This window comes from Phoxinus phoxinus (genome assembly GCF_949152265.1).
Source record: "Phoxinus phoxinus genome assembly, chromosome: 12".
Classification (NCBI taxonomy): domain Eukaryota; kingdom Metazoa; phylum Chordata; class Actinopteri; order Cypriniformes; family Leuciscidae; genus Phoxinus; species Phoxinus phoxinus.
Window position 1 is genome coordinate 36,120,044 of NC_136887.1, and position 15,000 is coordinate 36,135,043.

Here is a 15,000-nt window from a genome sequence, read left to right on the forward strand (position 1 = left end):
CACACTCACTCACACACACACTCACACCCACACTCACTCACACACACTCACTCTCATTAGGGGTGTCACGATTCTCCAAATCCTCGATTCGATTAAATTTTCGATTCTAAGGTCACAGTTCGATTCGATTCTCGGTTTTTACTCTGTTTTTTTTTTTAAGCACAGGTTATGCCATTTTTAGACCAAACTTTTATGCATAATATCTGACCTTTGTTCGCAATGTACCACACTACATTGTCAAATTTAAAACATTTATTAAGAACATAATGTAACTAACTTATATCTTCAGTCAATTGGAAACTTAAGCAAAATAACCTGCGATCTAGTTTCTCTTTTGTAACTGCAGTCTTCCTCACAGAAGATGACATTCAAGTTCACAACAAAACAAACAAACAAACAGTTTAACAGATAAATCTATACGTCGCGCAGAGCCACGTCTTTAAAATTGTAACACTTTATTCTCTGAGTGTACACACACACACACACACACACACACACACACATACCGGCGGTGCCATTCGGCGTCTGTCCACGGCGCCCAGCAACGGCTCGGGACCTTGTTCAAAATTAATCCTGCCGCGCCACAGAGCGCCATTCACATAGTTTTATATTACATTTATTTTAAATTAATACATTTTATATACATTTATTTGTCTCAAATCGTCGTTATGACTTTACACTGTGCTGCAATATGTTTTACATTCATTTACAGAAATCAGCTGATGTTATCGGATTTTCAGGATACATTCAGTTAACGGACGCTCTCTGAGATAAAGTGCTTCAGACTGCAGACTAAGCAACGTATTTAATTGTACAGTAGCCTGTGCGCGTCCGGTGGGCGATACCTCGAGTTGTCATAGACGCGACGCGGCGTTTCTCGTCCGGTGTGTGCGATACCTCGAGTTGTCATAGACGCGACGTGGCGTTTCTCGTCCGGTGTGTGCGATACCTCGAGTTGTCATAGACGCGACGTGGCGTTTCTCGTCCGGTGTGTGCGATACCTTGAGTTGTCATAGACGCGACGTGGCGTTTCTCGTCCGGTGTGTGCGATACCTTGAGTTGTCATAGACGCGACGTGGCGTTTCTCGTCCGGTGTGTGCGATACCTCGAGTTGTCATAGACGCGACGCGGCGTTTCTCGTCCGGTGTGTGCGATACCTCGAGTTGTCATAGACGCGACGTGGCGTTTCTCGTCCGGTGTGTGCGATACCTTGAGTTGTCATAGACGCGACGCGGCGTTTCTCGTCTGGTGTGTGCGATACCTCGAGTTGTCATAGACGCGGTTGACTCGCAGCATTTCAACACGCGTGTTTTTTCCCGCTTGACAAGCCGACCGAACGTGACATCATGGGGGCGTGGCAGTATCGACGATTCCATTTTTTAATTCGATGATCGAGATTGTGACTTAATTTCGATCGATTTCGATTTAAAATCGAAATCGTGACACCCTTAACTCTCATACACACTCACTCTCACACTCACTCTCACACTCACTCTCACACTCACTCTCACACTCACTCTCACACTCACTCTCACACTCACTCTCACACTCACTCTCACACTCACTCTCACACTCACTCTCACACTCACTCTCACACTCACTCTCACACTCACTCTCACACTCACTCTCACTCACTCTCACACTCACTCTCACACTCACTCTCACACTCACTCACACACTCACTCACACACTCACTCTCACACTCACTCTCACACTCACTCTCACACTCACTCTCACACTCACTCTCACACTCACTCACTCACTCACACTCACTCACACTCACTCACACACCCACTCACTCACTCACACTCACTCACACTCACACTCACACTCACTCACACACACTCACTCACACTCACTCACTCACTCACTCACTCACACTCACACTCACTCTCACACTCACTCTCACACTCACTCTCACACTCACTCTCACACTCACTCACACTCACTCACACACACTCACTCACACTCACTCACACTCACTCACACTCACACTCACACTCACACACTCACTCACACTCACTCACACACTCTCACTCACTCTCACTCACTCTCACTCACTCACTCTCACTCTCACTCACTCACTCACTCACTCACTCACACACTCACACTCACTCACACACTCACTCACACTCACTCTCACTCACTCACTCTCACTCACTCACTCACTCAAACTCACTCACTCTCACACACACACTCACACTCACTCACTCACACTCACTCACTCACACACACTCACTCACTCACACTCACTCACTCACACTCACACTCACACACACTCACTCACACTCACTCACACACCCACTCACTCACACACACTCACACTCACTCACACTCACACACACTCACTCACTCACACTCACTCTCACACACACTCACTCACTCACACTCACTCACTCACACACACTCACACTCACTCACTCACACACACTCACTCACTCACACTCACTCTCACACACTCACACTCACACACACACACTCACACTCACTCACTCACACTCACTCTCACACACACTCACTCACTCACACTCACTCACTCACACACACTCACACACACACACTCACACTCACTCACTCACACTCACTCTCACACACACTCACTCACTCACACTCACTCACTCACACTCTCACACACTCACACTCACTCACACTCACACACACTCACTCACACTCACTCTCACACACACTCACTCACTCACACTCACTCACACACACTCACACTCACTCACACTCACACACACTCACTCACTCACACTCACTCTCACACACTCACTCACTCACTCACACACACTCACACTCACTCACTCACACTCACTCTCACACACACTCACTCACTCACACTCACTCACTCACACTCACACTCACACACACTCACTCACACACCCACTCACTCACACACACTCACACTCACTCACACTCACACACACTCACTCACACTCACTCACACACACTCACTCACACTCACTCACACACTCACACTCACTCACACTCACACTCACTCACACTCACACTCACTCACTCACACTCACACACTCACTCACACTCACACTCACTCACACACACTCACTCACACTCACTCACACTCACTCACACTCACTCACACTCACTCACACTCACTCACACTCACTCACACTCACTCACACTCACTCACACTCACTCACACTCACACTCACTCACACACACTCACTCACACTCACTCACACACTCACACTCACACACACACACACTCACTCTCACACAATCACTCACTCACTCACACTCTCACTCTCTCACTCACACTCTCACTCACACACACAGTGACCCTTGACCCACCGGAAGTCGTGCCCACAGTCGATGCAGGACAGAACTCGACAGCTGTGGCACTTCAGCAGGTGTTTCTCCACCTGAGCTTTCTTTAGAGACTCTCCGCAGGCGTCGCACGTGAAGAACACCATCCTGAGGCAGAGGAGGACGAGGAAGAGCCGCTGATCCTGAGAACAACAAGAGGCACCTACAGTTATATGCAGGGGCGTAGAATTTAGTAGGGACGCTAGGGACGTGTCCCTACCAATATCCAATGACCACTGATTTGTCCCTTGCAATAATTTAGATTTTTTAAATATATATATTTATATAAAACGAACTTTATATATAAATTAAAATATATGTATATATAAAACCACTCTTACAAGAGCGTTCTGTGAAAAAAGCGCAATTCCTGGTACACAACAATTGGTTAATAGATCTCGTAGAAGTCCCGCCTCGCGAACCCACATTGCTAATCCGATTGGCTGTGCTTTTTCTTTCTAACTTGTGAGAGGCTGTAGTTGAGTGAAGTTAAGTCTCTGTCAAACTGCCTCCTTGTCATTATTTGTTACCTGTAACATTACAGAATTAATTATTGCATTACACTATAAGCGGAGTAAAGTTAATAAGTCTGTTAAACTGCCTCCTTGTCATTATTTGTTATACTATTAATTTCCTGAATCCTCAGCTTCCGGGAATGTCCCCACCAATCTCAAAATCAAACCTACGCCTCTGGTTATATGTACGATCACATCGCTTGCGGTCCGCACGAGAGGTGCACGTCAGGGTACGACACACACTGCTGCACAGCCTACGGCTCCAGTTCGGCGCTTATTATTCACGATATTTTAAGACATGAAGATTTTCTTTCAAGGAAAAAACGCTTAAATATGTAACTTTGGTGAATGGGTCAGTGGGTTTTTGAATGTGGTTTTGGTGAAATGTCTGAAATAAGGTTTGTGATGAACAAGCTCAAGACACTTTCATGTTTTATTCTATGACATAAAATACATCAGTATTACCCACTCGTGATAGGATATTTTGAAGCCATTTTTGTGTCTTGAAAAAAGCATGTATCAAACAGCCAGAGTCACGTGATCTCAGTAAACGAGGCTTCGTTACGTCATAACTGTTTAGAAACACTTCAAAGGTTCACCACTGGGGGCGCTGATCTCTGTCACTGATCATGAGGACTCGCTGAGAACCAGTGAACAAGTGTCTGTGGGTTTACCTGGTCTCTGATCAGTTTTATACATTTGTAGATGTTTTAATGAAACATTAGTATAAATAAAATGAATAATGGTAGTTTGAGGCTGTTGAGCTGAATAAGTAGCTGAGCAGTTCATAGAACAAACTAAACAAACCCTGACAATTGATAAGATAACATATATACACTAGATAATCTTATAAGATTATTAGATAATTCCAACTGAAAGATTTCAATACAATTTTTTGCAATAGATTTGTAAAAATGTGTTTGTGTGCATGTTTGGCCCGGGTTTTGTTGCGTTTACACGGTTCTGACACTAGGGGTCACCATGGTGACGGTGTCGGAAGCCTCGATCTGCCCACCCCTAGTGATGGTGACGTCGAATTCATGCGACCGTGGTGTAGTTCGTTTACAGCCTACCTTTAGCTTTGTACTTCTGCCGACTGCATAGGCTTCAATCAAAATTCATAAAAGTTGTGTTTATCTGTGATAATTATCTTGATGGACAAGATGTGCAAATATCATAAACTTTTGTTGATCACAGAACTTGTTTTTAGCGATAATCCATAGCCGACGTGACGGGAACTGCCGGTTGGCCTACAAAGTGACGTCATACACGCACTTAACTCGTAGTTTTTAAATGATTTAATGTAACTATAAACACACTGTAATTGAAATAAGTAGTAACACACTAGTAATTGGTGGCGTGATCATGAACCGGAAGTCTCGCACATTCAGAAAAAATAACTACTTGTTCTATACTGTCTATGCTTGTAACTGTGATCCTGTAAAGTTACCTCAATAAAGCAGAACTGTGATTCTCTGGTGATGATGATGAAGATTTCTTCTTAAGCGCATTAATGATCCGCAGGACTGGGGACTGGGTACTGGGTTCTGGGGACTGGGTACTGGGTTCGGGGTTCGGGGTTCGGGGTTCGGGGTTCGGGGTTCGGCGCCCGGTCCGGTTCTCCTGATCCCGGTAAACGAGTCTCGGCTCCGGTAGCGACGCTCCTCGTTGCTCACGGGAACACGCGAGGTTTTTGAATCACGCGTCGCAACGACACGAACGCGGTGTCACTCTGTTTTCACTCCGGACTGAAACACCAATCAACAGTTCCGCGCACACAATAAAAGAAAAGGGACAAAAAAAGTAAACATTTAACTTTGCCACATGATATAATATATGGAATTAATAAATGCCCAATAACACAGTCTAAATCAAATCCAGTGTTATTTTTTTATTATTTATATACTCTTTTAGTTTTATTAATATTTTGAATAACCTTAATAATTTAACCTTCTCTTTTTAATTTAATTATTATTATTTTTTTGGAAAAAAATTGCTTTTGTCATGTTACAATTTGGTTTGATTTTAGTTTTAGTTTTTATTTTATTTCCAGTAATTTTAGTGCTTCAGCTTACACTTATTTCATTTAGTTGTCAATAACCCTGGATGGAATAAATAAAAACAACAACCCACCTCACGATCGGATGCAGTATAAGGAGAACTTTATCGTACTGTGTTTATAATGAACAGTGAATTATATCGTAATTGTATAGCTATAAACCTTTCCACACACATATTGAAATGTAAATGTTTATAGCTGCGTTAATTTCAGATTGAACGCCGTAAAAACAAAAGACTTTTATTGTGGAAAGCTGAAATGCCGTCATCAGCTCAGCGCCGGTTCCTCCGAGTGAACGGTGAGCGACAATCTTTCTTCACTCTTGCTTTGACTGTATTATTATAATATACTTATATATTATTATTATGTGTAATGGAAATAAAGGTTTTGATATGGTGGTGATGAATGGTATTTATAAACACACACACGTACCCCTGTGCATGCCGCAGTGACTGACGTGTGTGTGTGTGTGTGTGCAGATGGACAGTGTGTGCAGTCACAGTGTGTTCGTGCTGCAGCAGTGACTGACGTGTGTGTGTGTGTGTGTGTGTGTGTGCGCAGATGGACAGTGTGTGCAGTCACAGTGTGTTCGTGCTGCAGCAGTGACTGACGTGTGTGTGTGTGTGTGTGTGTGTGTGTGTGTGTGTGTGTGTGTGTGTGTGTGCAGATGGACAGTGTGTGCAGTCACAGTGTGTTCGTGCTGCAGCAGTGACTGACGTGTGTGTGTGTGTGTGTGTGTGTGTGTGTGTGTGTGCAGATGGACAGTGTGTGCAGTCACAGTGTGTTCGTGCTGCAGCAGTGACTGACGTGTGTGTGTGTGTGTGTGCAGATGGACAGTGTGTGCAGTCACAGTGTGTTCGTGCTGCAGCAGTGACTGACGTGTGTGTGTGTGTGTGTGTGTGCAGATGGACAGTGTGTGCAGTCACAGTGTGTTCGTGCTGCAGCAGTGACTGACGTGTGTGTGTGTGTGTGCAGATGGACAGTGTGTGCAGTCACAGTGTGTTCGTGCTGCAGCAGTGACTGACGTGTGTGTGTGTGTGTGTGTGTGTGTGTGTGTGTGTGTGCAGATGGACAGTGTGTGCAGTCACAGTGTGTTCGTGCTGCAGCAGTGACTGACGTGTGTGTGTGTGTGTGTGTGTGTGTGTGTGTGTGTGTGTGTGTGTGTGTGTGTGCAGATGGACAGTGTGTGCAGTCACAGTGTGTTCGTGCTGCAGCAGTGACTGACGTGTGTGTGTGTGTGTGTGTGTGTGTGTGTGCAGATGGACAGTGTGTGCAGTCACAGTGTGTTCGTGCTGCAGCAGTGACTGACGTGTGTGTGTGTGTGTGCAGATGGACAGTGTGTGCAGTCACAGTGTGTTCGTGCTGCAGCAGTGACTGACGTGTGTGTGTGTGTGTGTGTGTGTGTGTGTGTGTGTGTGTGTGTGCAGATGGACAGTGTGTGCAGTCACAGTGTGTTCGTGCTGCAGCAGTGACTGACGTGTGTGTGTGTGTGTGCAGATGGACAGTGTGTGCAGTCACAGTGTGTTCGTGCTGCAGCAGTGACTGACGTGTGTGTGTGTGTGTGTGTGTGTGTGTGTGTGTGTGTGCAGATGGACAGTGTGTGCAGTCACAGTGTGTTCGTGCTGCAGCAGTGACTGACGTGTGTGTGTGTGTGTGTGTGTGTGTGTGTGTGTGTGTGTGTGTGTGTGTGCAGATGGACAGTGTGTGCAGTCACAGTGTGTTCGTGCTGCAGCAGTGACTGACGTGTGTGTGTGTGTGTGTGTGTGTGTGTGTGTGTGCAGATGGACAGTGTGTGCAGTCACAGTGTGTTCGTGCTGCAGCAGTGACTGACGTGTGTGTGTGTGTGTGTGTGTGTGTGTGTGCAGATGGACAGTGTGTGCAGTCACAGTGTGTTCGTGCTGCAGCAGTGACTGACGTGTGTGTGTGTGTGTGTGTGTGTGTGTGCAGATGGACAGTGTGTGCAGTCACAGTGTGTTCGTGCTGCAGCAGTGACTGACGTGTGTGTGTGTGTGTGTGTGTGTGTGTGTGTGTGTGTGTGTGTGCAGATGGACAGTGTGTGCAGTCACAGTGTGTTCGTGCTGCAGCAGTGACTGACGTGTGTGTGTGTGTGTGCAGATGGACAGTGTGTGCAGTCACAGTGTGTTCGTGCTGCAGCAGTGACTGACGTGTGTGTGTGTGTGTGTGTGTGTGTGTGTGTGTGTGTGTGTGTGCAGATGGACAGTGTGTGCAGTCACAGTGTGTTCGTGCTGCAGCAGTGACTGACGTGTGTGTGTGTGTGTGTGTGTGTGTGTGTGTGTGTGTGTGCAGATGGACAGTGTGTGCAGTCACAGTGTGTTCGTGCTGCAGCAGCTGCAGGATCAGCGTATCCAGGGTCTGCTGTGCGACTGCATGCTGGTGGTGAAGGGCGTCTGCTTTAAAGCCCATAAAAACGTGCTGGCGGCCTTCAGCGCCTACTTCCGGTAACACGCGACGTTTTTTTTTGTGTTTTTTTTTAAGAAATATGAATATTATATTATTATTAGAAATATGGCTGATTAAAAAAATATTTCTTTTGATGGGAAGAATTCTGGATTCGCAGTCGTGCTCACAGCCTGTCCCGAACGCTTGGCTCCTCAGGTCTCTGTTCCAGAACTCCCCGGCGCAGAAGAACGATGTTTTCCATCTGGCCATTCAGGACGTGGGCGGCATCGGGCAGGTTCTGGACTACATGTACACATCCCACCTGGAGCTCAACCTGGACAACGTTCACACGCTGATGGAGATCGGACAGAGCCTGCAGGTCACACACACACACACACACACACACACACTAACCCTAACCCACCCTAACCCATTCGTGTAACACTTCCTAAATATTCATGTAACTCTTCCCAAACATTAATGTAACACTTCCCAAACATTCGTGTAACACTTCCCAAATATTCATGTAACTCTTCCCAAACATTAATGTAACACTTCCCAAACATTCGTGTAACACTTCCCAAATATTCATGTAACACTTCCCAAACATTAATGTAACACTTCCCAAACATTCGTGTAACACTTCCCAAACATTCATGTAACTCTTCCCAAACATTCATGTAACTCTTCCCAAACATTCATGTAACACTTCCCAGACATTCGTGTAACACTTCCCAAACATTCATGTAACACTTCCCAAACATTAATGTAACACTTCCCAGACATTCGTGTAACACTTCCCAAACATTCATGTAACACTTCCCAAACATTCATGTAACTCTTCCCAAACATTAATGTAACACTTCCCAGACATTCGTGTAACTCTTCCCAAACATTAATGTAACACTTCCCAAACATTCGTGTAACACTTCCCAAACATTCATGTAACACTTCCCAAACATTCATGTAACTCTTCCCAAACATTCATGTAACTCTTCCCAAACATTCATGTAACACTTCCCAAACATTCATGTAACTCTTCCCAAACATTAATGTAACACTTCCCAGACATTCGTGTAACACTTCCCAAACATTCATGTAACTCTTCCCAAACATTAATGTAACACTTCCCAGACATTCGTGTAACTCTTCCCAAACATTCGTGTAACACTTCCCAAACATTCATGTAACACTTCCCAAACATTCATGTAACTCTTCCCAAACATTCATGTAACTCTTCCCAAACATTCATGTAACACTTCCCAAACATTCATGTAACTCTTCCCAAACATTAATGTAACACTTCCCAGACATTCGTGTAACACTTCCCAAACATTCATGTAACTCTTCCCAAACATTAATGTAACACTTTCCAGACATTCGTGTAACACTTCCCAAACATTCATGTAACACTTCCCAAACATTCATGTAACACTTCCCAAACATTCGTGTAACACTTCCCAAACATTCATGTAACACTTCCCAAACATTCTTGATGGTGAATTGCTGATCTGTGTGTGGTGCAGGTGTTGAACATCCTGAACATGTGTCATGCGTTCCTGAAGCCGTGCGTGTCGAGCGACGTGTCCTTCCCTCTGGCCGATCAGGACTGCCTGTTGGGAAGCTCTCCTCCACCCGAAGCTCCTCCTCCTCCTCCTCCTCCTCCTCCTCCTCCTCCCGCGGACGAGCAGCAGAAGCTTCGAGAGACGAGCCGCCAGCCGCCGCACGGCTACAAGCTCAGGAACTTCTACACCAGACAGTATCTCAAGCAGAGCGGAGGCTTCCCGCCGGAGGAGCCGCTACACACGAGCGTGAGCTCCTCACACGCCGACCCCGAGGCCACGCCCAGCTCAGAGGCCACGCCCCCCAACCCTGAGGCCACGCCCCCACACGTCCTGCGCCCTAAGAAAGACGTTTACCTGAAGAAGTTCAACTATCTTCGCTCACACGTCAGTCCGGAGGAAGAGGAAGGCGAGCGCTGCACTGGAGCCGATGCGCCGTGTGACCGGCCGGGGGCGACCTCTGACCTCTCCGCGACCTGTGACCCAGCAGAAGCGTCCGAGCTGAAGACGACACCTGCAGCAGAGCCTGATGATGCGGAGTCGAGGGGTCACGACGAGAGGTCAGAGGTCAGCAGCAGCAGTAATAATAAGTATTGCTGTGAGGTTTGTAGAAAGACGTTTAAACATCCCAGCAACCTCGAGCTGCACAAACGCTCACACACAGGTGAGAAACACACTCACACACACACTCACACTCACAGGTGAGACACACACTCACACACACTCACACTCACACACAGGTGAGAAACACGCTCTCACACACACACACACACACTCATTCTCGTGTCTGTTGTGACGTCTCTCTGCAGGTGAGAAACCGTTTCAGTGTAACGTGTGCGGTAAAGGATTCTCACAGGTACGGCTCACACTCCTTATATTATATACCTGACTCCCGTCTCATTATTATATATTATATACCTGACTCCCGTCTCATTATTATATATTATATACCTGACTCCCGTCTCATTATTATATATTATATACCTGACTCCCGTCTCATTATTATATATTATATACCTGACTCCCGTCTCATTATTATATATTATATACCTGACTCCCGTCTCATTATTATATATTATATACCTGACTCCCGTCTCATTATTATATATTATATACCTGACTCCCGTCTCATTATTATATATTATATACCTGACTCCCGTCTCATTATTATATATTATATACCTGACTCCCGTCTCATTATTATATATTATATACCTGACTCCCGTCCCATTATTATATATTATATACCTGACTCCCGTCCCATTATTATATATTATATACCTGACTCCCGTCTCATTATTATATATTATATACCTGACTCCCGTCTCATTATTATATATTATATACCTGACTCCCGTCTCATTATTATATATTATATACCTGACTCCCGTCTCATTATTATATATTATATACCTGACTCCCGTCTCATTATTATATATTATATACCTGACTCCCGTCTCATTATTATATATTATATACCTGACTCCCGTCTCATTATTATATATTATATACCTGACTCCCGTCTCATTATTATATATTATATACCTGACTCCCGTCCCATTATTATATATTATATACCTGACTCCCGTCCCATTATTATATATTATATACCTGACTCCCGTCCCATTATTATATATTATATACCTGACTCCCGTCTCATTATTATATATTATATACCTGACTCCCGTCTCATTATTATATATTATATACCTGACTCCAGTCTCATTATTATATATTATATACCTGACTCCCGTCTCATTATTATATATTATATACCTGACTCCCGTCTCATTATTATATATTATATACCTGACTCCCGTCTCATTATTATATATTATATACCTGACTCCCGTCTCATTATTATATATTATATACCTGACTCCCGTCTCATTATTATATATTATATACCTGACTCCCGTCTCATTATTATATATTATATACCTGACTCCCGTCTCATTATTATATATTATATACCTGACTCCCGTCTCATTATTATATATTATATACCTGACTCCCGTCTCATTATTATATATTATATACCTGACTCCCGTCTCATTATTATATATTATATACCTGACTCCCGTCTCATTATTATATATTATATACCTGACTCCCGTCTCATTATTATATATTATATACCTGACTCCAGTCTCATTATTATATATTATATACCTGACTCCCGTCTCATTATTATATATTATATACCTGACTCCCGTCTCATTATTATATATTATATACCTGACTCCCGTCTCATTATTATATATTATATACCTGACTCCCGTCTCATTATTATATATTATATACCTGACTCCCGTCCCATTATTATATATTATATACCTGACTCCCGTCTCATTATTATATATTATATACCTGACTCCCGTCTCATTATTATATATTATAAACCTGACTCCCGTCCCATTATTATATATTATATACATGACTCCCGTCCCATTATTATATATTATATACCTGACTCCCGTCCCATTATTATATATTATATACATGTATATTATATACATGACTCCCATCCCATTATTATATATTATATACATGACTCCCGTCCCATTATTATATATTATATACATGACTCCCGTCTCATTATTATATATTATATACATGACTCCCGTCCCATTATTATATATTATATACCTGACTCCCATCCCATTATTATATATTATAAACCTGACTCCCGTCCCATTATTATATATTATATACCTGACTCCCGTCCTATTATTATATATTATATACCTGACTCCCGTCCCATTATTATATATTATAAACCTGACTCCCGTCCCATTATTATATATTATATACCTGACTCCCGTCCCATTATTATATATTATAAACCTGACTCCCGTCTCATTATTATATATTATATACCTGACTCCCGTCCCATTATTATATATTATAAACCTGACTCCCGTCCCATTATTATATATTATATACCTGACTCCCGTCTCATTATTATATATTATAAACCTGACTCCCGTCCCATTATTATATATTATATACCTGACTCCCGTCCCATTATTATATATTATATACATGACTTCCGTCTCATTATTATATATTATATACATGACTCCCGTCCCATTATTATATATTATATACATGACTCCCGTCTCATTATTATATATTATATACATGACTCCCGTCCCATTATTATATATTATATACATGACTCCCGTCCCATTATTATATATTATATACATGACTCCCGTCCCATTATTATATATTATATACCTGACTCCCGTCCCATTATTATATATTATATACATGACTTCCGTCTCATTATTATATATTATATACATGACTCCCGTCCCATTATTATATATTATATACATGACTCCCGTCTCATTATTATATATTATATACATGACTCCCGTCCCATTATTATATATTATATACATGACTCCCGTCCCATTATTATATATTATATACATGACTCCCGTCCCATTATTATATATTATATACATGACTCCCGTCTCATTATTATATATTATATACGTGACTGTCGATGTGTTTTCAGGCCGGAAACCTGCAGACGCACTTGCGCCGGCACTCGGGAGAGAAGCCGTACATCTGTGAGCTCTGCGGGAAGAGGTGTGTGTTCTGCGTGTGTGTTTCTGTAGACGTGTGCAGACGGGTGGAATACACATCTTATTTACTCACTGTGTTCAGCTTTGCGGCGTCAGGCGATGTTCAGCGACACATCATCATCCACTCAGGAGCCCGACCACACCTGTGTGACATCTGTGGACGAGGTGTGTGTGTGTGTGTGTGTGTGACATCTGTGGACGAGGTATGTGTGTGTGTGTGTGTGTGTGTGTGTGTGTGACATCTGTGGACGAGGTATGTGTGTGTGTGTGTGTGTGTGTGTGTGACATCTGTGGACGAGGTATGTGTGTGTGTGTGTGTGTGTGTGTGACATCTGTGGACGAGGTGTGTGTGTGTGTGTGTGACATCTGTGGACGAGGTATGTGTGTGTGTGTGTGTGTGTGTGTGTGTGTGTGTGTGACATCTGTGGACGAGGTGTGTGTAAGTAAGTAAGTAAAATGTATTAATATAGCACCTTTCACAGACAAGAAGTCACAAAGTGCTTTACAATCTTGTTAATAAAAAGGATCAAACATGCATACAATCAATCTACCATAACACAAAAACACAGAAACAATCTTCACAAACATGAAACGACAAAATAACCACTGCTGTTAAATAAAAGCAAGTCCAAAAAGATGCGTCTTCAGGTGTTTTTTAAAAGAAATGACAGAACCCATAGTTCTCAGTGATAATGGAAGAGAATTCCAGAGCCTCGGTGCCACAGTACAAAAAGCACGGTCACCTTTAGTCTTAAGACGTGTTCTAGGGACAAGTAAAAGGTCCAGACTAGAAGACCGTAAGAGCCGATAGAGAGGTGCCTGACCGTGCAAGGCTCTAGAAGTGATAACTAAAATTTTAAACTGCACTCTGAATTCCACTGGGAGCCAATGAAGGTCCTTAAGAACTGGTCTTATATGAGACCACTTACTGGCACCAGTCAAAAGCCTTGCAGCTGCATTTTGTACAACTTGTAGTCGCTTCATAGAAGACTTATTCAAACAAGTATAAAGAACATTGCAATAGTCCAAGCGTGACGAAATGAAGGCATGAACAAGCATCTCCATCTCTTTTCTTGAGACCACCGATCTAATCTGAGCAATGTTCCTGAGATGGAAAAAACATGAGCGAACTACAGACTTTATATGAGTGTTAAAACATATGGCTCTATCCAGAACGACACCTAGATTTCTTATCTCACTACAATCTGAAGTGTCTGAAACCCTCAAAACCTGCTTAATCTTAGGTATAAAAGTGTCAGGAGCAAAGATCAACATTTCAGTTTTATCCTTATTAAGTTGCAAAAGATTGTTTGCCATCCATTTGTTAATGGAGACTAAGCAATCCTGTAGAACTGACAGTTTATCTAGACTATCAGGTCTAAACGATATTAATAACTGAATGTCATCTGCATATAAATGATAAGATATTGTTTTAAAACTATTAATAATCTGTCCAAGAGAAACCATATACAAGATAAACAACAAAGGGCCCAGCACAGAACCTTGTGGCACACCACAGGACAAAAATACAGAATCCG

At 43.1% G+C, this 15,000-nt stretch overlaps 2 protein-coding genes across 5 annotated transcripts in view; one reads left to right on the forward strand and one right to left on the reverse strand.

Moving 5' to 3' along the window:
• lyar (Ly1 antibody reactive homolog (mouse)) overlaps positions 1–6,132 on the reverse strand; it is a 20,946-nt gene extending 14,814 nt beyond the window's left edge. Inside the window, exons 1-3 of one of the 2 annotated variants that reach the window (XM_079630001.1) lie at positions 5,976–6,132; positions 5,293–5,590; positions 3,313–3,470 (exon numbers count right to left, since the gene is read on the reverse strand). In XM_079630001.1, coding sequence (XP_079486127.1) covers positions 3,313–3,434 — 122 coding nt within the window. In that variant the 5' untranslated portion in view covers positions 3,435–3,470; positions 5,293–5,590; positions 5,976–6,132. Of the gene's footprint in view, positions 1–3,312; positions 3,471–5,292; positions 5,620–5,975 lie in introns of those variants that run through there. The other variant, XM_079630000.1, reaches the window with a different exon arrangement.
• A 20-nt stretch (positions 6,133–6,152) lies between these two features.
• Positions 6,153–15,000, forward strand: part of zbtb49 (zinc finger and BTB domain containing 49) — a 10,825-nt gene continuing 1,977 nt past the window's right edge. For all 3 annotated transcript variants that reach the window (XM_079630004.1, XM_079630003.1, XM_079630002.1), the window contains exons 1-7: positions 6,153–6,199; positions 8,209–8,360; positions 8,518–8,680; positions 9,828–10,527; positions 10,673–10,719; positions 13,393–13,466; positions 13,545–13,627. In XM_079630004.1, coding sequence (XP_079486130.1) covers positions 8,209–8,360; positions 8,518–8,680; positions 9,828–10,527; positions 10,673–10,719; positions 13,393–13,466; positions 13,545–13,627 — 1,219 coding nt within the window. In that variant the 5' untranslated portion in view covers positions 6,153–6,199. The remainder of the gene's footprint in view (positions 6,200–8,208; positions 8,361–8,517; positions 8,681–9,827; positions 10,528–10,672; positions 10,720–13,392; positions 13,467–13,544; positions 13,628–15,000) is intronic.